At 45.0% G+C, this 23,155-nt stretch overlaps 1 protein-coding gene across 1 annotated transcript; it reads left to right on the forward strand.

The window, feature by feature from the left end:
• Window positions 1-20,487: 20,487 nt before the first annotated feature.
• Window positions 20,488-22,885, forward strand: LOC115085363 (transcription factor Sox-17-alpha-A-like). The gene is made up of 2 exons (XM_029591281.1): window positions 20,488-20,948; window positions 21,547-22,885. The coding sequence occupies exons 1-2, from the start codon at window positions 20,663-20,665 to the stop codon at window positions 22,422-22,424; spliced, it is 1,164 nt and encodes a 387-aa protein (XP_029447141.1). The 5' UTR covers window positions 20,488-20,662; the 3' UTR covers window positions 22,425-22,885.
• Window positions 22,886-23,155: the final 270 nt, after the last annotated feature.

Below are 23,155 nucleotides of genomic sequence, written 5' to 3' on the forward strand. Positions count from 1 at the left end.
AGCATCTTACCTTTAAAGGGAAGCGTGCCCAGCCGGGTCTTCGAGGACTGATCAGCCGACCAGTGGCGTAGCCAAAGGAGCCTCCAGGCAGCCACTGCCGAAACCATCGCCTTCGCCTGCACACGGACCAAATCATAGAGGGCGTCTGACACGTAAGCGATTACTGCCTCCAGACGTTCGGCTTGTTCTGCCTCACCTGGCAGAAGCTCCCGGGCGCAGAGTAACTGTTGGACCCACTGGAGGCCCACCCGCATCATGAGTCTGCTACAGCAAGATGCCCGAACCCCGAGGGCTAGGACGTCAAAGATACGCTTCAGGTGAGCCTCCAGCTTACGATCTTGTGAATCCTTCAAGGCCGTGGAACCTTCCACCGGAATCGTGGTGTGCTTGGCCACTGCAGAAACATAAGAATCCACCGATGGATATCGCAACAGCCCTCTTCCGGGAGGGGATAGAGCTTATCCATCGCACGCCCCACCCGGAGCGCACCCTCAGGAGCCTCCCATTCCCACAGGATAAGGAGCTTAAGCATGGGGTGGAAGGGAAAGGCCGAGGCCGGAGCCCGGAGCCCTCCCAAAACCAGGTTCATATCCTTAGGGAGTGAGGCCATGAGATTATCCACGGAGGGACTTTCCAGCTCCTCCAAAACAAAAGGGAGGGACTTTCCAGCTCCTCCAAAACAAAAGGGAGGAGGGGCTCTAACTCCTCCTTACGAAAAAGACGAAGGGCTCTGGGGTCATCCCCCTCTAGGGGGGGGCATCCGCCGAATCCGAGGAAGCAGCGGGGTGGGGGGGGGGCATACCCGGGACCACCCGCACCCGAACTGGTCCCTGAGGCTCCGTGGCCGGTCCAGTGGTCAACGGCACTGAACGAGGGATTTTTGGCAGGGGGGGGCAAGGGGGGGGGCTTTCATCCAGCTCATGCAGGCTAGCTAGATAAGATTTGTGCATGACAAGGACGAAATCCGTGGAAAAAGGGACCCTGGATTTGCCAGGGGGGGGGGAGGAAGAGGGGGTGCGAGGGAAGGTCAGGACCCCCCCTCCTGGGGACCTGCAGGGGCCAAATCGGGGGTTAAATCGAAAAAATCCGACCCCCCAGCCCCAGGGAGCACTGAAATCGGCCCTGATGAAAAATCCAAGATGGCGGCCGTTCCCGGGCTCTGCTGACCCGGGAAAGGCCTAGCCATGCCGAGAGGAGTGGAGCCCCGAGCTAAATTTGCTTGTCCTGCCGAGGAGGGACCTTCCCCACCCGGCAGGCAAGCAGTACAGAGGCCCTGACGCGAAAAACGCGAAGAGGACAGCCCACAAGAAAGACAGGCTGTCAGCCGGGACATAGCTAAACCTCGGCTAAAGAAAAAAAGTTGAAAAAAAGCTTGATTGACAGCCTGCACAGCAGGAGAGAGCAGGCGGGAAACCTTCTGCCTTCTGCTTCTCTGACTGCCGGTTCTAGCCCTACTCTGACCAGAAAAAAATAAAAAAGCTGGTCAACTGCTGCAAATAAGTTAGAGGTAGGTGAGTACTTGCAACTTATTGAAAGTTTAACACCTTTTAATTCTTTTTTTTTTTTTTTTTACTGAGCGCAGCAGTGGGTTCAAAACCCTCTCGGCAGCCAGAGGGGGAACGAGGCCCAGAGAGCGTCGGTCCCCACATCTGGAAGCGTCCACGGACTCAGGACTATGCAGGGAACCCCATCCTGCAAAAGGGGACAAGCCCCCCTGAGCCGGGCAAGAGCTGGGAGATGGACGTCTCCCACACAAAAAACAGAAAAGCACTAAAGAAGGCAGAAATTTCCTTCAGAGATCCTTTTTTTTTTTTTTAAACAAGAACCAAAAGAAGTACTTGCTTGAGCCTAAAGAGAAAGAAGAGGCTGACTAGCCTACAGCAGAGAACCAAAGGGGAGATGCTGCACCTGCTGGAGACAGACAAATACTGAAGGGTGAAGGATAGGCTCTGTCCTGATATAGGGCATCCTGCAAGTTTTAGTCTGTCTCCACCTGCTGGAAAGGAGGCTCAACCCACTGTCTGGACTGATCTGGGTACGTACAGGAAACAGTGGTTGAAGCACATAAATACAGTACCTGAAGACCCTCGTGCAATGCCCTACTTTATATCACCACTGAAATGAACTTTGTTACTATTTGGCCCTCCACCATTCGCTTCCACCCACTGCCCTCCTCCAAACTGACAACAGAATTCAAGAAAACATGAAATAAGCAAGGAGGATCCTTGGTTGAAGATGTGAGGGTAAAGCCTGAGAACAGACTGGATGGGTCTTGCACTCTTATCTGTCACAGTTTTCTACTTTCCTGTGGTTCTTCGTAATTAGGGAATGTATTAGGTATTGGTATTTCGGATACGTACAAAATGGGAGAAAACTCTCATTGGGGTTCTTGGTGATTGTTTCTAAAATTGCAGCCTAATAATGCTGCTATTAAAAAAATGTTTCTTTTCAATTTAGCGATCTCCTTTCCTTCCCCTTCGGTCATTTACACCTCAGCTCATGCCTTGTTGAAGGAAGCCGGCACCTTATTCACACTTTCTGTCACTGCCCTCCTGCCAAGCCACAGGGCATTGAGGCTGCAATAGTCTCCAGGCACAGGTGCTAATCACTCCCATTAACTCTCAGAGTTTCAGGCCCCCTGAGGCAAAGTGCTTACATTTTCTTTAATGACAATTAATTGGGTTTGTAATGAGAAGGTGGCAGAGGTACAAATTCTTTCTATGCCCTTGTGGAAATAAACATTGATTCGAGAATACCACTGCCCATAACCCTGTATCCTTATTAACAGAAGCAAGCTGGAAAGCAGGCTCAGCACATTTCAGTAGTTTATAACATAAAGGAAGGGAGGAACTGGTAACAGCTCTTGACATGTTACTGCGCGCAAACATGCGGTAGCAACAACAAAACCATGAAATAGTAATTTATGTCTTCAGTGAATAGGCCTAACTCTAGGAATTGCTCTATTCCTGCTGCCAGGTCTGATGAGAGGAGCCCTCAGATATACTGAATTTCTAATTCTTTGAAATCCAGTTCCTGCTAAATTAATAATGGATTTTTTAAAATCAATTTCTAGGCCCATCAGAGAGGTATTCTGAGTAGGAAATAATACCTCTGCTCCCCCCTCACCCAGGCTAGGGGCACTTGGAAGAAAGGTAGCAATGTGGGAGAAATGATAATGAATGTCTTTGTTCCTTTTCTACCATGTACAAGTGGCTGTAGCAGAGACGAGAAAATATTTAACAAACACAACCAAGACCCAAGAGGAGCAGGAACTGGAAGCTCCCCAGTCAGTTAGTACAGAGATACAGAATAAGAGAGTGGTGATGGGGAGGAGAGCTAAGAAATGACGAGAGAAGATAACAGGCCCTCGGTTATCCAAGACTCCCTGCCATTCACACTCCCTTTACTCATTCTCAAGAAAACCCTGAAAGCCCAGGTACCTCGTGGTAATGCATTCCTACTATATAGCAGATGTTATATCTCTATGTGTAGTTTTTAATACATGAATATTTTGAAAACCACTAGGTGTTTCTTGTGGGCTATTTCTACCTTTTGAGTATGGGTTTCCCGAAAAATAGGTTTCCTGATATATGCATGTAACTTTTAAATGCTAATAAAACGATGTGCAAAGTAATTGATAAGGAACAAAAGGTTACAAACAGGTCATGTCTGAAGGACAAAGGGGCCGATGCAATATGGTGCGCTGAGCCGAGCGCACTCTTAATCTGCAGTTGGACATGGGTAGAATAGGCGCTAATCAATCCGCTAATGCAATAAGGGAATTAGCGCCTATTCAACGCGTGTCTAACTCGGAGTGAATGCAATAGTGCTCTTCACATGCAAATTCATGTGAATGAGGCTATTAGGCATTCACTCCCGATGCAAAAAGAAAAATGTGCGTCTCCGACGTACATTTAACTGTCAACGCCTGCCAGGAACAGGCGTTAATAGATGTGTGCATCGAAAAAAGAAGAAAAAGTAAAAGAAATAAAAGAAAAAAAATTTTGGTTGGTGCTGACCTACTACTGCTGCTCGATCCGATCCCTGCCCGAGGTCTGGTACTGACCTGCTGCCGGAGTATTTCTGGGGACCAATTAGTGCTTTGTTGCCGGCCTTCTTTTGAATCTTTCAGGAACGAGGAATTAAAAAAAAAAAAAAAAAAAAAAGCTCTCGACTCTCCCCTTATTTTGACTATTTCAGTCAATTACTCGGTGTAATAATTAATAGGACAACTGGACGCTAACGTTTATAAACGCAAACCCAAACAGACTAAAAACCAATGCCGAGTTTATCAGCGTCGGTTTCCCTTACTGCCGTACGGCGGTCACGAAAACCATTGCCGGGTTTATCTGTGTCGGTTATCGTGACCGGCGTATGGCAGTCACAAGCCTAAAGACCCTTCAACGGGGATGACCGCCACCGATCCACGATGAGACACAGAGACTCTCCCGCAAAACCGGCGGCTGGAGGAGGGGAAGGCGGCACCCCCGTTCCGCCCACGCTTGGGCACCGCCATTGGCGGGAAAGAAGTTGGCAAGTCAAGTGCTTCCCGGCACCCCTCAGGATTTTCCTCCGTGGATGCGCTACACTGTGGCTTCTCCGGGCACTGGGGTCGGGGAGTGAGAGAAGACACTCTTCTCCCCCTCCCACCGGCAGGTAAGCACTCAAAACCGTTTGGGTTCGCGTTAGCAAGCATGCACTAAGGGTCGCAAGTGACCCTAGCCCATCCTTGCTAATGCGACTCTCTAATTTGAATATTGCATGGCGTCCCCCTTTGGGGGGGGGGCATGCGGGTGTTAAGAGAAGCGCTGACTGTTCAGCGCCTGCTTTCTATGCGCCTTTATTACATCGGCCCCATAGTGACTTGTGGTGCCCTAGAAGTGGTTTATTATGAGACCTTCTGGACCAGGGCTTCCCAACTCTGTCCTGGGGACCCCACAGCCATATTTTCAGGATATCCACAATGAATAAGCGTGAGATAAATTTGCATATCAGACAGCCTCTGTATATGCAAATTTATCTCATGCATATTTATTGTGGTATCTTAAAAATCCAGCTGGCTGTGGGGGCCCCAAGACAGGTTTGGGAAGCCCTGCTCTGACACAGCAATAGTTTCACTGGAATTCGTAACAGAACTGCAGCTTTATTTACAGTAAATTACAACCAGGGCTTAATTTGTAGACAAAAAGGAAAGGGAACTGTGGAGCAGGAGTGGTTAGAGAGGGAGGGAAGGAGCGGGGCCAGGGTATGGAGTGAATTGTGCAGAGGGCCAGGGCCAGGGGTGTAAACTCTTTCTCTCCCCCAAACACGCCCACAGACACAGATACACACTGTCTCTCATGCATATACAGTATATGCAAACACATTTGTCATACTCTATTTCTGTAGGGAGCTACAACTGATTTATGTTGCTAGCTTTGCTCTGCTTCATCGGGTCTCAAAAAATGGTGTCACAATGCCCATTCTGGGACATTGTACCAGAAATCAAGCCCTGGGTAACACACACACACACACACAAAAAAAAGAGTTTAATTAAATTAACACACGTTCCAAACTTGTGAGCAATACTGATTGGCACTGCTGCTCACAAGTTTCAAACTTATCCTAATCCAACTCCGTTTTGTGTCTGTACTAGGCTCTGCAGTGCCTGCTTAAGGATCACATCCCCTCCCCTCCCCTGCAGAAGAGGAGGGGAGGGGCTGGATTAGGGAGCAGTGTTCCCTGCTTCAGGCTCAACCCCTCTCCTCTTCTTCCCAGTAGGCTGCCTAGAGGAGAGAGACTAGAGAAGAATACCCCTGCTGCTCTGCCTCTTAAGTATGAAAAGAAGAGGCAGAGGTCTGCTCCAGGCAGTTCCCCCACAACACACCACTGTGCACCGAGTCAAACCGAACCCCACCTTTCCCCACCAGACAGTCTCCTGGGGGTCAAACCGCTATCTTGCTATTGGTCCGCAGAGCAAACTAGTGATAGTGTAACCCCTCCCCCCAGACACACCTGCTGCTGCGATCCCTTTTCTGTGCCGCTAGACCATGAGAGACTTCCTTCACACCCCTCCCATCAACTCACGGGGTAGCAGCTCAATGAACGGGATCCATCTGCTCTACCGCCAGCCCCCTGATGTGCTATTGGCTCAGGCACCCCTTCCCCCTACAACTGCAACACATAGACTGGCGGTATCCCAACTTTGGTTCTCGAGGGCTGCAAAACAGTCTCGGGTAGATTTTAAAAAATTGCTTGTTCGCGTACTTATGTTTGCGCACCAGGCGCAAACAAAAGTACGCTGGATTTTATAAGATATGCGCGTAGCCGCACGTATCTTATAAACTCCAGGATCGGCGCATGCAAGGCTGCCGATTTTGGGCAGCCTGTGTGCGCCGAGCCGCGCAGCCTGCCTCCGTTCCCTCCGAGGCCACTCCGAAATCAGAGCGGCCTCGGAGGGAACTTACTTTCGCCCTCCCCTCACCTTCCCCTCCCTTCCCCTACCTAAACCACCCCCCCGGCCCTATCTAAACCCCCCCCCCCCCCACCTTTATCCATGGATTTACGCCTGCCGGAGGCAGACGTAAATCCGTGCGCGCCAGCGGGCTGCTGGCGCGCCGAGACCCGACCCGGGGGCTGTTCCGGAGGGCGCGGCCACGCCCCTGGAATGCCCCCGGGCTGGCGCCACGCCCCCGGGCCCGCCCCCCAAACGCCACGCCACTGCCCCCTAAACGCGGCGTCACTCAGCGACGCCCCGACACGCCCCCGACACGCCCCTTTTCAGAAACCCCGGGACTTACGCGAGTCCCGGGGCTCTGCGCGCGCCGGCGCGGGAGGGCCCTGCTCGCGTAAATCCGGCCGGATTTATGCGAGCAGGGTGTTTAAAATCCGCCCCTCTGGTTTTCAGGATATCCCTAATGAATATGCATGAGATAGCTTTGCATACAATTGAGGCAGTGTGCACGCAAACCTTTTCTTGACGGACCGCAACCCCCCTCCCCTCTCCTCACCCCACTCATCTACCTCATTCATCTGTCACTAAGTAGGTAGGTGGAAATTGCCACAGGAGAGAGCAAGCTAAACTGTTCAGTCTCCTTTTAAAGCCAAAATTAAAGTGCTTGATTTTGAAACGTCATGCTTAAAAGGAAAGGCCATATGTTCAGTTGCAAATCTGATAAAACTAGGTGGCAGTATTTATTTTCTATCAAAAGTACTAACCTGAGTACAACAGAAGGCCAATCGACAAACAATAGCACTGCCAGTAGCAGCCCTACCACAATAGCAACAGTTCAGTAGCAACAGTTGATCTTAGTCACTTCTTAAACGGAATTCAAATATATCATTTATTTATTTATTCATTCATTCATTTTATCAGCAGTTATATTTTACTTCAGTAAAACGATTTTCACTTGCTAGTCATGCTTTTTTCCCCCCCCAAACCAGTCAGCAGCCACTTGTTATAGTGTGCCTTGCATATTTTGTCATATGCACACACCAGCAATCTAGTTGTTTTTATCAAGGTGCTAAGAAAATGGGAGATAAAATTTAATGTGGACAAGTGCAAGGTGATGCAGATAGGGAAAAATAAACCTTGCTGTGGTTACATAATGTTGGGTTCCACATTATGAGTTACCACCCAGGAAAGAGATCTAGGCATCATAGTGAAATCGTTGGCTCAGTGTGCTGTGGTGGTCAAAAAAGCAAACAGAATGTTAGGAATTATTAGGAAGGGAATGGTGAATAAAATGGTGGATGTCATAAAATTTCTGTATCACTCCATGGTGAGACCGCGCCTTGAATACTGTGTGCAGTTCTGGTCGCAGCATCTCAAAAAAATATATAGTTGCACTGGAGAAAGTACAGAGAAGGGCAACCAAAATGATAAAGAGAATGGAACAGCTCCCCTATGAGGAAAGGCTAAAGTGGTTAGGGCTCTTCAGCTTGGAGAATAGATGACTCAGAGGGGATTTGACAGAAGTGTACAAAACCATGAAAGGACCTGAACAGGTTAATGTAAATCGGTTATTTACTCTTTCAGAGAAGGACTGGAGGCACTCCATGAAGTTAGCAAGTAACTCATTTATTTATTTATTTAAATTCTTTTAATATACCAATGCTCAAGACCAGGTCTTATCGTACCGGTTTACAATAAATTAGGGGGTAAACCAGTTAACATTGAAAGCGAAAGTTACATTACAACAGGGAGTGTGGAATTGGGCTGTTAGAAAAAAGGATAGATTTAAAACAAGTAAGAGAAAATTATTTTTCACTCAAAACATATTTAAGCTCTGGAATTCATTGCCAGAGGATGTGGTTATGGCAGTTAGTGTAGCTGGGTTTAAAAAAGGTTTGGATAATTTCCTAGAGGAAAAATCCATAAACTGATATTAATCTATAAAGATTAATAGTCTGGGATCTATTCATAGGGAGGCAGATTTTATAAATTTGCGCGAGCGCGTACTTTTGTTCGTGCACCAGGCGCGAACAAAAGTACGCTGGATTTTATAAGATACGCGTGTAGACGTGCGTATATTATAAAATCTGGGGTCGGTGCGCGCAAGGGGATGCACATTTGTGCAACCTGCGCGCGCCGAGCTCGGCGCGCGCTGCCTTTTCCCTCCAAGGCCGCTCCGATTTCGGAGCGGCCTCGGAGGGAAATCGGAGCGGCCTTGGAGGGAACTTTCTTTCCACATCCCCCCCCCCCCCCCGCACCTTCCCCTACCTAACCCACCCCCCGGCCCTATCTAAAACCCCCCCCCTACCTTTTGTTGGCAGATTTACGCCTGCTGAAAGCAGATGTAAATCTGCGCGCGCCAGCAGGCTGCTGGCGCGCCATCACCCGACCTGGGAACTGGTCCAGAGGCCTTGACCACGCCCCTGGGCCGGCGCCATGCCCCCGATCCCACCCCGAACCCCCGGACACGCCCAGGACACGCCTCTCCCCGCCCCTTTTACGAAACCCTGGGGACTTACACACGTCCCGGGGCTGTGCGCGCGCCGGCGGCCTATGCAAAATAGGTGTGCCGGCGCGTGAGGGCCCTGCGCGCGTAAATCCGGCCGGATTTACGCACGCAGGGCATTTAAAATCCGGCCCTTAATATTTGGGTACTTGCCAGGTACTTGTGACTTGGATTGGCCACTGTTGGAAACAGGATGCTGGGTTTGATGGACCCTTGGTCTGACCCAGTATGGCATGTCTTATGTTCTTATGTCCTTAAGAACTGTAAAACTGTGTCAAACCAAACGTCCATCTAGTCCAGCATCCTGTCTGGAACAGTAATAAACAGCAGGTGCTTTCAGGAACAAGCTGTGTGGAGAGCAAGGCAAGTGTAGAGCAGTCTGTCCTTTCATAGCCTTCCCGTTTCTAACAGTCATGGTGCAGGGATACATTGACCCAAGAGTGATTTTCCTGAAAGTTATCTTAAATAGCCTATGATTGATCTATCTTCTGTAAATTTGTCTAATCCTTTTTGAACTTTTTTGTCCTCACAGTGTCCCTTGGCAGGGGTGGCCAACTCCAGTTCTCAAGAGATACAAACAGGTCTGGTTTTCAGGATATCCACAATGAATATGCACAAGATTGATTTGTATACAATGGAGGCATTGCATGTAAATTGATTGTATGAATATTCATTGTGGACATCATGAAAACCAGGCCTGTTTGTGGCTGTCAAGGACCAGAGTTGGCCATCCCTGCCCCGTGACAATGAGTTCCGTAAGTTTGGGAAAATGTACAAAGTACTTTTCCCATAAACATAAAATGGCAAAAATGCCTTAGTACATCTGGCCACATGTGTGGTGTGTAGAAGTACTTCCTTTAGTTTGTTTGAAACCTGTCATCTGTTTTCCCCCTCCAGTTTTTGTATTACCAATGGTTAACCTTGCCCTAAGGTTCTGAACTGGCACTAACCTTCTTATCAAAGCAGCAAGCAGAACATTTATTAACTTTCCAATGTTTTAATTAGCTGAAGATGATGAACTGTATTCTAAGCTGCTAATCATGTTTTTATGGATTTATTGACCTGGTTTGAGATTTTTTTTTTTTTTTTATTGATATTTCAACAATTTACATTGAAAATTGAATATTGAAATAAAGAAAGAAATCAGTGCAATACACACAAAATCTCCTAATCTTTAGGAAAGAGGAAAATAAATTTTTCTCTTAATTATAAGAACAATGGGAGAACCAAAAATATTTAGTGGATTACAGGAAATAGTTAAACAACTTCCACATGAAAAACTCTGTGTTGTGTACCCACTCTAACTATCCAACCCTCATAGTTCTGGGAGTTTAGGAGTCCAGATATTGACGGAGCTGTGCTGGGTCCGTGAAGATATATCTATTATCTTGGTGTAGAAGGATACATCTGCACGGGAACCTCAAAAAATATTTAGCTCCTCGTGTGATCACTTCTTGTTTCATTATCAAAAACTCTTTCCTCTTTTCCTGCATTTTCTTGGTTATGTCCGGAAATATTCTTATTTGATAGCCATAGAATAATAAATTTTGTTTTCGAAAAAACTTCTTCAATATGCTATCTCTATCCATAGTTTGTACAAACGATATTAATAAAGTCACTCTATTCTCAATCTTTGTCTCATATGATTTCTCCAGAATCTCAGATAAGTTATCTGGCTCTTCAATATTTTCTCTCTTCTGTTCCTTTTTTTCAGGTAGGTAAATCATTTTTGAAAATGCAGGGATAGTTACTTCGGTATATCCCAAGATATTCTTAAGGTAACTTATGAAAAGGTCCTTAGCCGTCATCCATCTTGATCTGGGGAAGTTCAGAATTCGTAAATTGTTTCGACGTATTTCATTCTCTAAGAAGTCCATACGTTTTCCCATACTGGTTTCAGTTTTGATAAAATTATACTGAACCTCCTTCACTCCAGCGATTTCAATTTCAACTTTATCTATCGTTTTCTCTACGGATTGAATTCTTTTTTCCAAGCCATCCGATTTCTCCATATTTTGCTTTACTGCAGAAGTTAACTCACAAATTGCCTTATTCATGCTTATAAGAACTTTCTGAATTTCTTCCAAGTTTAACTTTTCAGCAATCTCCACCGGCTTCCCCACAATCACCTCAATTCTGGGCTCCTTACCTCTCCCTTCTATGAGGCCAGTCTCTCCATTTCCCTTCTGAATTGCTTCCTCTTTACCTCCCCCGGAGCCCCCACCGGAGCTCACCGAAGCAGAAGGGTTCCCTCCGTCACTTCTCGGGGAGTCATAAGTCCTTGGAGCTGATTTTTCCATCAGGTTAAGCTGTTCCTGCCCCGGTGATCCTGGGGCTCGAAATGGCCTTGCTGGAGCTGTTGGAGCCCGGGAGCTCAAAGATGTTTCATCGGCCAGGGCGTCTGATGGCCGCTCTCCAATACAAACGCCAGCGGCCTCTCCTTCCGGGTCCTGGTGCACAAGTCCGAATGCATCATCGATTCGTGGCTGCCTCATCGAGGAAATAGGTGTTGAGGTAATATTTTCACGAATCCTTGCTTTTCTTTTCGTGTGCGGCATCTAGTACCAAGAAATACTCGACAAGGAAAAATAATTTCAAGAAATTAAGCAAGGAGCCACAGAGCTGAGGTGAATTCGTGTCACAGAGTGGCAGCCATCTTGGTTCTGAGAAACTCACTCTTTCTCTGGTTTGAGATTTTTAATCATTGCTGGCACACTTTCGTTTAAGGGGCTACCCTTCGCGTGTACTTAAAAGCGCATTTAAACGAGAATAATTATGTTTTTCATGGAATATTCTATATTATCGTGGTGTCTTTATTGTGTTAATGATTGTTGTCAATAAAGATATTTAAACAGGCTCTATATATTAAGATATTTATTGTTCATTCCTTGCTCACAAGTGTCCTCTCAATGCATAACCTGTGTTCTTCCATTTTCAGATAGGACAAATCAGGTATGCCAGATTATACAACATTGGTCTATTCTAAGACAACCCTTGGTGTTTCGTGACATTACTAGATTTGCTTTTTGTAGGGGCCGTAATCTCCGTGATCAGTTAGTTCACGCCAAATTACCATGCTCCCTACAACCTTCCCCTCCAGTTTTCGGTCACCATCTGTCCTCACAATGTTCAGTCTGTCACTTTCACTTGTTGAATTCATACATCCCATTACAGGTAAATCGTACCCCATGAACCACACCTCTGACTGAACCACAAGAGGTGTCATATATGATTCTATGCCCTTGCCCCTTGATTTATGAGGGCAAAATGGTTCACCCATTAAGGACAAGGATAACTGAACACAGATCCTGTCTTCGGTCAGGCAGTGAGGAGGCTCCACTTGTTGCCCATTGGCTGTCTTTCTCTCATTCAATTGCTGGAAAATGACAGGTCATTTTTTTCCCCACTGATTTCTCCTGTTTTTGTTCTTGTTGTCATAAATTCCTGGATGAAATAAAATAAAAACTGCAGATGAAGGTCCCTTTGCATAAAGCAAGATAGCCTCCTTGAAAACAGCTAATATAACAAAGAGCTCCACCAAAATGCTGGTTCCATGAGAGTGAAATTGGACCTTTTCTTCATGTGCCTTTTGGGGGTGAAGGGGGAAGAGTCATAATATATGTTATTTATTTATGGACATTTACTATACATTTCGGATTAAACAGCAAGAATCAAATAAATCTTACCAACAGGTCTAGTGATTTTTTTTCATATTATGTTTTCAACTGCCTGCTTGCTAAACTGAAACTTTTGTATATTTTATTTTCCTTGACCTACAAGATTATTTTAGGTAAGGAGGAAGATTTTACTGATGTTCATGTATGGTAGAGTGCTGTTTTTCTTACATAAGACAGAAAGGTGCAACAGCAGAAAGGACTGAAAGAACCACAAAAAGAGGATGTGAATCTGTTTATTTATACTCAATGCAGAAAATGTAACCTTACTTTTGCATACACCCCTTTTGCTAGCCCTTTTGTCATTTTCTACATTTGTGTATATATGTGTGTGGGTGATGGGGGGGATTCTATTATATGGATATGTGCTATTTGTTATGACAAAAGTGTAAATAAAATGAACTTTAAAAAAATGTTTTCGAGCACAGAATCAATAGTACTATGATCAGTGTACTATGATATAAAATAAAAACAAATTGCTTGAAATTTACAATTTATTACTTTTTTCCTTTATATTGTTTAAAATATATATACATATGTGGGTCAAGCAGTTAATAAACAAAAATAAACACTAAATATAGTTTAATGCAATGCATTCTTAACTCGCTAAGGGCCCAGTTCACTAAGACTTCTTTGTTTCTGTGTCATGGGGAATGCACTGTTGCTGCTACAAAGCATGGGAATTGGATCATTCTGTGTTTAATAGGCTTCCTCAACTTTGAAAAAAATAAATAAATAAATTCAATGTTTGTGGCTTAGCTTACAAATTGTCCACATCAGGACCACTTTGTACACTTCCTAATTGCCCGTCTTACTGTGTGGGAAAACTTCTTTTGTTCCTACCTGTTTTCCTGATGGCCCAGGATATTTTCAGTTCTATTTATAGCATCAGGCTCTGGGCAATTCATTTTGGAAATGTGTTCAAATGAGCATAACTTCAGCATCAGATAAAACATCTGTCCAGAACTAAAATGTACAGCCCAGCATGACACAACACAGCAGTAAAGAGTAATGATGTTGGACTGCATTGTGCTAGCATGATAATATACTTTTCAGGATTTGTGTATATCTGTCTCATATCTCCCATCAGTTACCAGAATCCTAATTCTTGCAGGAGTGCGTTGTTACGTAATCCTGACCATCTTTGGCTGAATTCCTCTGCATCTTTTTGCCTTCCTCTGCACAGAGGGTTCAAGGTGGGGGTGCTCCTTGGATTTGTGGCCTGGCACTATCACATACTCAACTTTGTAACTCTCTTTAATAAGTTTTATCTTGTTGTTGTTAGCCTTCTTGACTGCTGCTACAAGCTGGGTGATGTTTTCGAGAACTAGCCACACTAACTCTAAAACCTCTTTGTAGAGCGGTAAGAGTAAATAATTTGCCACTAGCAGAGCACATACTGATACCTCTTGCTCTTTTTTTTCTTCAGATATCTTACACAGTGTGATAAATAATAAGCAGTGTGATCTGCATTATGATACAGTGAACACATGTGCACAAATTCCTTTGGTGCAGTATAAACATCCAGAAACTCAACAGCAAGTGCAAGTTTACAAAGGCTGTTTTTAAACCTTCAAAACTACAGAATCCAAGACAGGCTAGACTTGAATTCGTTAAATTCTTTATAAAAACAAAACAAAACACAAGAGTAATGTGTAGGAAGCAAGTCATAAAAATTTATACAGCCTGTACAATACCATTTCTTTTTATTCCATTGTTTTAAGAGAACAGTTAATTATTATTTACCAGGACGCATTTATTTTTTCCTTGGATCGCTGTCCAAATTAGATGGTTTGCATTATTTAGCAATTAGAAATGCTTTATATTGCAAAAGATATTCAACTCATTTTTTCGATAAGTCTGAGAACTGAATATTATTAGCAGCAAATAAATTATTATGCCAATAAAGCTTTTTTGAATCTGAAATCTCTGGAACTGAAGCATGGTGACATGAGGTTATTGTCTTAAATACATTTTTTCTAAAGCTGCTCTGTTGAAAAATGCTAAGATTTGACAGGAAACCCTGCGGATGTTTGCTGCTTTTCATGTGGCATTTGTGGCTGATTCTGATAACGCTGGGAGCTGCAGTTCCAGCACTGGGACTGAAATAGAAACAAGTTTTTACTGAGCAGAAACTGAGAATCCCTCATAGACACACTGATAATCAAGGCCCCAGGTTTCCTGTAACAACTCAGAGCAAATTCAGTGGTAAGGGTTAGAAACGTCTGTGGCAGTTTTCAAAATTCTGTGGCTATTCTGTAGCACATTTACATGAATTTACATACAGTTGTATATGCAAAACACAATTTTATGGAATATCATAAGAACATAATATATGCCATACTGGGCCAGACCAAGGGTCCATTAAGCCCAGTACCCTTTTTCCAACAGTGGCCGATCCAAGTCACAAATACCTGGCAAGATCCCAAACATTAAATAAATCTCAAGTTACAATTGCTTATTAAATAATAGCAGTTTATGGATTTTTCCTCTAGGAACTTATCCAAACCTTTTTTAAACCCACCTACACTAACTGCCGTCGCCACATCCCCTGGTGATGAATTCCAGAGCTTAACTATGCGCTGAATGAAAAAGAATTTTCTTCAATTTGGTTTAAATGAGCTACTTGCTAACTTCATGGACTGCCCTCTGGTCCTTCTATTATCTGAGAGAGTAAATAACCAATTTACATTAACTTTTTCAATTCCTTTCATAATTTTGAAGACCTCTATCATATCCCCCCTCATTCCGCCTCTTCTCCCAACTGAACAGTCCTAACTTCCTTAGCCTTTCCTCATAGGGCAGCCGTTCCATGCCACTTATCATTTTGGTCGCCCTTCTCTGCACTTTCCCCAGTACAACTACTTTATCATTTTTGATATGCAGCGACCAGAATTAAACACAGTATTTAAGATGCTGTCTCACCATGGAGTAATACAGAGGCATCATTTTATTTGCCATTCCCTTCTTAATAATTCCTAACATTCTGTTTGCTTCTTTGATCAGAGCACATTGAGCCGATGATATCAAGTTTTAAAAATGTTTCTTTAAAATAAAATATTTTCTAATTGCATCCAATCAAAATTATATTTTTTCCATTGTTTCCCCTTTTTTGTTTTTCATTCCTTTTCCTCTCACTTCCTTTCCGTTTTTCTTTTCTCTCCTTTTAGTCCCTCCTCTCCCTACAGACTGTGCTGGCACCTTAACTGCTTCTATTCTCACAGTATCTCCTTTTCTCTCTCCACTCTAATCTTTCATAGCTCATGTCCCTCAAACCCATCCATTCTGCTCTTTACCCATTCCTTCTCAATCTCTGGTTTTCTTTTTCCACTAAAGTATTTCATGCCCAGGGCCAGAGTGACCATTGGACAGGAACAGGCGACTGCCTAGGGCAGTGACAGCATGTGCGGAGCCACCAGGTAATCAAGAGCGGCTTTTCAAAATATAAAGGAGTGACAGCAATCACAGCGCACTCACTAGTTTGAGAGAGAGAACTATAAGAGGGTAACCATAATGCTATATATCTACCACTGTCAGAGGGCACTTTCAACTCAGGGTGGATTTGGGGGAGACGGGGTGTCACATTGGTCTACCTAGGGCACTGCAAACCCTTGCATGGGCCCTGTTCATGCCACACTCGTCCCTTCCATCTACTCTCTGGCATGTCCCCTCCCTCCTCTCCTCTTCCCTCTTCAGTCTTTCACATTTTACTCCTCACTCACACCCCATCTGTCATTATTTTTCATCCCCCCCCCCCAACACTCCAATCCCATCCCTCTTTTGATCCTCCATCCCTCTTCACCCCATTCAATTATCCCTTTCCTTCTCACTCCTGCATCTCTCTCTCCATCCCCACTCTCACACCCCTGGTCATCACCTTTCCCTCCCTTCCCCTTCCCTTCATTCCTTTCTCACCTCGCTCTTCCAGCCCTCCTTGTCTCACCACAGGGTCACATCTCTTACCCTGCCTCCTGAACTCCCAACCCCCTCACACAACAGCATGCAGGCTTACCCTCTGCTGCTACAAGAATTGTGTCCAAGGGCCCCCTGATGGCGGGATGGAGGGGAAGGAAAGGGGCGGGGGTGGGACCCGGGTGTAGTAACCCGATCTGCCAGGCCTAACTGCAGGCTTGTAATACAGGGTGGGGGCCAGGCCCGGCTTTGGGCATCGGCAACTGCCTAAGGCGCCAAATATCCAGGCCAAAGAAGCGCCTGCTTCCAGGAGCTTTGGGAGCAGCAGCAGCAGCAGCAGCAGCAGCATGCAGGCACTGCCTTACGGGGGCGCCACCTCGGCCTATAGGCACCAAATCCGGCCCCGGAGGGAGGGAAACGAGCGTTCACGAGGAAACCTGGCCATTCAGGCGCGGGGGAGGTCAATTCCTGAGGGTTTCCAGAGAAATTGTTCTCGGCCCGACCAACTGCCCTTGAACTTCAAATTACCGCAGTTCAGCCTAACCCCCTTTCCTTTTGCATTGAAACGATCTTCTCAAATAGCGGTCGCCCCCGCCCCCCACTCATTATATCCGGGTAATGAGAGACACCCCCCCCCCCCCTGCCCACACTTTTCCCAGTACCCTCGCCGCCTTCCTGTCGGATTCTGGGACCAATCAGCGGCTCGGCTTTTGCCGGTCCGGCCCCCCTCCTCCTACTTCAGATCCCAAGTCGGGGAGGGAGGGGACGAACTCCGGGACGCCAGGGGGCGGGGGGTGGGAGCAGCCTCGCGCCTGCAGCTCAGCACAGGGCAAAGGGCAGGACTTCCGCTTGGGGCGGACCCGTAAAGGTTCCTCCCGCCGCTGAGCGCATCGAGCGCGGCCTCCCGAAATCCACCTGTCGCGGGCCGAGCCGTTTAAGACCCTGGATTACTGCTCGAGTGCTTTTTCTTTCCGTAACTCGCCATCCAATGGAGGAGGGAAGGGCCGTGCGGCGTCTGAGAGTTTGTTGGAAACACTCCAGAGGCTGCTGCTTTCTGGATAGTGGCATATTCCCTTCTTAGTTTTTGTACCGCACTGAAAAGGGGGACCACGCTTTGGGTTTCTAATCAAGATCTGCACAGAAATAAAAGTCAATAAAATGAGAACATTATAAGGGGATACCCTTTATTTGGACTAATAATACATTTCTTGACGAGCTTTTGAAAGTAAAAAATAAGTTAGTCCAATAAAAAGGTATCACATTTTATTTATTTTTTCTTGTTTTTCACCTTTATAGCTGTTGCAGTCAATTGAACTAATAGGGATATCGCACTATTTTTATATTCCAGATCTGAATGCAGCCTTGTGCAGGCTTTCTTATCTTCGAGGTCTCATAGTTGCCAGCACATTTTTAGGCTTCTTTAGAGATCTAAATTCTTGACTCCCTTTCAAGGTGATGAGACCTTACTGAAACAGCGGGTTGAGTCCACTGACAAATTCAGATTGATAACTAGGAGATAATCATGAAAAACATAATTAAACCTGTATCGAGAACAAAGCAGATACTTTGTATGAAATACCATAATTTTCAGACTTCCTTTAGTTGCAAAAGCAGATATGCTAGAAGTAATTACTAATTCCTAGTCGAATGATTTTGATACATAAAAAATACATTAAATACTAATTGAATTGCCATGCTCCTTCCTCACCCCAACCATTGCATCAAGTCTGTTTTATTATTATCTTGTATTCAGGGACCTTTCAGACTGAAAACCCAAACGGTCAGAGAAACTGGTATACAAGCAGTTTATTCCGCTAAACCTGTAAAGGATAAAATGATCGGAATGCCTTTCCGAAGCGCTATTTATGTTGAATATACTATACAATGAAAAAAGGTGTCAATGCGAAGGAACGAGGGCCCTCTTTCACACAAAAAAAATTGGTAATTAAACAGGTGCTTAAACTATGCTTAAAGGTGCTTAAACTATGAATTAGCAGATTGAATGAATCAGGGTTTATGTACATCGCTGAACAGCAATCGAACTATTTAATAATGGCAGTAAACAGCTTTCTTTTATACGAAATTAATAAAATCCCGTAATCCACTATTTAACCTTCTAAAAGTGTAATTTTATATAGGTAGTAATTATAATCCGCATTGTGTCTATGGCATTCTGATTTGAATTTTTAGACATCATCTGTACTCTGCTTTGTAGGGGAAGCAGAAAATTGGAAATAAAGTAAAGAATAGATGCTTTGACTGGTTTCAAGAGTAAGGAGGAGTCTGGCTTCCATTACTGGGCCCCCACACTGCCAACCTTTACAGGCAGGACTTCTTCCATCAATGGTTTCCTTTCTACTGCCAAACCTCCAGATAACTGACACACAGATTAAAGTAGTAATAGTACCTAGACTACAAAATATCCATGATTTTGTTGCTCATTCTTCTGGGTATTCCTTGGTCCTCTGAAGTTGTCCTGCGCTATATTATGATTTCTGTTTTACCATAGCAGCTAAAAATGTGCCTTTTATTATAATCACACCCTATTTTTTTCAGATATATTTGCAGTCCAAGCTTCATTCTTTACTTGTCAGTTTGATGGGTGCACTATGTTCTGAGCAGAAGTATCAAAAGTTGCATTCTTCTGATTTACTTAGACTCCTACCGGTGAGAGAGGCTAAGTAGGAAGAGCTAGCACAATTTTTTTGGTGCTAATATCTCTACAGGCATGACATGAAAATCAGAAAGAATACATGTAGATTATAGCAATTGTGTTTGTTTTAACTGCCAGTTGAATTAAGAATATCATTATTTCCTAGGCTGCTGCTCCATAGGCCTTAATTTTCCAACCGATTTTCCCCGCTAAACACAAAAAGAGAGAACAATTTGGAAGATAAAACCCCCTTCACTTCAACTAACATTGTAGTCTTAGGTACGAGGCTTGCCAAGACAAGATCCACTCATGCCTTGTGTTGTTGATTTGTCTGTCTAGCTGTCCAAACAGAGAAGTCATTAATCAAACAAAAGTGTTTGATCTCCTGCAAACTCGTGGGATTTTCTGATAAGCACTAAAGCGCAAACAACGTAAAACCGTACCGGCACAAAATAATAATTCCGTAAGGTTCGTCTCTCTTTGGGTACTTGCACTGAGATTGTGGCTGTGTGTTTCACTCACGCCTTAGCTAGCGTGGAGGTAAAGTAAAATCAGATATAATACAAATATATGTTTAATCTCTGCAAAAAATAAGTAAATAAATTCCAAATTCATCAGTAATCCAGAATTGAAATTAACAGATCTATTTTTCTTTAAATAGTTTGTTTAAATTAAGCGTGGTGAACTGTACTATGAATTCGTAGGTCTTGGAAATCAATGTGTAAATTAACGGGCCATGTAAACCCAACGGAAGTTACTAAGAAACTATTCTGTTTGAAGGAATTTTCTTTTTCTTATAGTTCGTTACAATATCAACACTCGAACAGAAAATAAAGAGCGAACGAAAAAAAATGTACCGTGATTTGGAGAGCCTGTCTGGATTTGTCCGTTATTCTGCTAAATGTTTTATTTCAACAAGTTAGAATTTACTGAATTCCAGCCATAAATAATGGTAGAGAGAGAGACGCCATAAAGTTCACAATTCGCTGTAATTTAATTCACATGTGAATGTCTGTGCTTCATAAACTATTAACTGTAGACTTTAGCAGGAAGGATCTAATACAAGTTGCCTCCCCTTGCTGTTCTCCCGGAGCCTTCAGCACACAATACAGGTGCAGCCTGCGATCGAGGGGGCAGGAGACAGAGGTCTGCCCAGCTGGATTAAGGGTGACATCCCCAAAAGGGGCGGAGCCCCGGGTCCTCCCTGCCTCCTCACACCTTTCCCGTGAAGTCCCCGCCCCTCGAACCCTGATTGGTCGGAGCTCTGGTTAAAGCCTCCTACGGCTTGCGTGCCCCGGGAACTCGAAGTCTCTGCCGGGGCCTGAGGTGGCAAGAGTCGCCGATCTCGGGCAGAGCACCGGCAAGGAATCTCCCCTTCCCACCCCCCACCCCCCCCCTCCCCCTGCCGTCAGGGGCCAGGCCACCCCCGCGCGCTAAGTCCGGCCGCGCACTGAGCACTGTCCCTCCCGAGCCCCGGGCCAGCGATGAGCAGCCCCGATGCGGGCTACGGCAGTGACGAGCAGAGCCAGGGCCGGTGCTCGGTGCCGAGGATGATGCCGGCGGTGGGTCACTGCCAGTGGGCCGAGTCCCTGAGCCCCCTGGCAGACGGGAAGCTGAAGAGCGAGGCGGCAGCCGGCAACCGCGCCGGCAAAGCGGAGCCGCGCATCCGCCGCCCCATGAACGCCTTCATGGTCTGGGCTAAGGACGAGCGCAAGAGGCTGGCGCAGCAGAACCCGGACCTGCACAACGCCGAACTGAGCAAGATGCTGGGTAAGTGCGTCCTCTCCGCCTGAGGCAGCCGCTGCTACTGGAACCAGAAACTCTTATTGCTTCACCAAACTTGTGTGCCATGAGTATGTTAGCTGGGGGGTTATACAAACTATAAATACAAAATAATTGCAATAATGTAGAAAACTGTCATTTGTTATTCTTCACTCTTTGGCACAACACGATTTGGACAGCTTTGAGCTTCAAGTGCTTTGATCTGTTTTGATGTATTTATTTAATTTTGTACTTAATTCCATATTTCACTTGCCTTTCTACGGATGCTCAAGGCCACTTACAAAGCCGAATACAATTGGCTAAAACAGTAAAAGAATAGCAAATAAAATAACACAATTAAGCAATTTAACTTAAGTAAATATAAACAAAACCATGTACTTGTATACAATTTTAGTATACGGTTTACACAAAGTATACAACTTCTATCATAAAATCTAGTCAGAGACAGTCCTAATAAAAAAGTGTGGCATGTTGACTCCGAAAAGCTAGAGAGAAATGTAACAAATTAAACCAACCAAAAGGTACCTGCTTATAGATTTTTTACCTTCGATCTGTTTGCAAGTGATTGTAATATTTTGCTCGGTAGGCAAGTCCTGGAAAGCTCTGTCCCTGGTGGAAAAGAGACCGTTCGTGGAAGAGGCTGAGAGACTGAGGGTCCAGCACATGCAGGATCACCCGAACTACAAATACAGACCGAGAAGGAGAAAGCAAGTGAAGAGAATTAAGCGAGCAGAGCCGGGCTTCGTCCACGGCATCTCGGAGCAGCAAGGAGGCAGGTTGGGGAGCGAGGGCAGAATGTGCCTGGAGGGCTTGGGCTACCACGAACCGGACTATCACCCAGTCCAGCACAGCCAGCTGCTCCCAATGAACCCGTACAGGGACTGCCAGGCCATGGCCCCGCACTATGACAGCTACAACCTACCTACTCCCGAGACTTCCCCTCTGGACATGATTGAGACGGATCCCGTGTTTTTTACATCCCATCTGCAGGAGAATTGCCAGATAATGCCTTACAACTACCATCAAACTGGCGACTACCCTTCCCAGCAGGAAGGTCAGAGCAACTCCACGCTGCGCAGGCAGCTGTCCCAGAGTGATCAGATGATGCAGGTAAACTCCGTCCAGGGTGTGATGGGATATCAGGCCTCGCCGCACATTTACTATAACCCGCTGTGCTCTCCTGGCAATCCGAGAAATCACCAGGCACAGCAAGCCGGGCAGCCTTCTCCTCCCCCCGAGTCCCACCCCATGGACAACCTTGGGCCCATGCAGCAGGCCGAGCTCTTGGGAGATGTAGATCGCAGTGAATTCGAGCAATACCTGCATTTTGTCTCTGGTAAATCAGAGCCTGGCCTGGTCTTCCATGGGCATGAGACCAATTTGCCCAGTGCAGATAACCTGACTTCTTCTGTCCTTTCAGATGCAAGTTCTGCTGTATATTACTGCAATTACTCCAACGTGTGAAGGGCCGTTGATTCCAGTTAATAACCTACAGTGTTCCACTGCTTTGGTTTTAATATGGAACAAAGTCAGGTTCGTTTTCGAGCTTTAATTGAAAGACTTGTACTTAAGAGTGTGTTCTACTCTTATTTATGTAATTTATTTAAAATATGTAATTCCAAGTGCGCAGCAGTGCCATACTATCTTAATCTGTCCTCCGAGTGTTTTGGTGATTTCCTTGAATGACAATGTGCAAAAATATAGATCATTGTTTTGCTGCATTTAAAATGTTAGATGGGTTTTTTTTAACCTTAGGACAGAAATTATTAGATCTTTAAGAGATCATTGTTGCATAAAATGTGAATTTAAAAAAAATTGGTGTGTACATGTACAGTTTCCACGTGCTTCAATGTTTGTTACAAGTTTTGTAAAACATTTTGTATATTTTTTGCACTTTTACAAATAAAAACAAAATAAAGTATATGCATAGGTGCATAGCGAGTTTTTATTGCACATTAATTGTTTTGACAGCAAAACCTCCAGCTACCTCCCAAGTTAAAGGGGCAAGACTTTTTTTGTTGTTGTTGTTTTATACAGTCAGTGTTGTGCACATGCTTTTTCTTAACAGAGTATGAAGGTTTGAGTATAAAAGAGGAAACTTCTAGCGGGGCAGATTAATCCATCCAGCATGAAACCTACTACTTTTTAATTATGTGTACGGACAAGGGTATAACTATTAGATTGCGTGAAATCTG

This window comes from Rhinatrema bivittatum, chromosome 2, assembly GCF_901001135.1.
Source record: "Rhinatrema bivittatum chromosome 2, aRhiBiv1.1, whole genome shotgun sequence".
Taxonomy (NCBI): Eukaryota; Metazoa; Chordata; class Amphibia; order Gymnophiona; family Rhinatrematidae; genus Rhinatrema; species Rhinatrema bivittatum.

Excerpts from the sequence above, each read along its gene's own strand:
- LOC115085363 (XM_029591281.1), top strand. The coding sequence starts at position 20,663 with ATGAGCAGCCCCGATGCGGGCTACGGCAGTGACGAGCAGAGCCAGGGC. Across the intron at positions 20,949-21,546 it reads CGAACTGAGCAAGATGCTGG|GCAAGTCCTGGAAAGCTCTG; the intron begins GTAAGTGCGTCC and ends TTTGCTCGGTAG.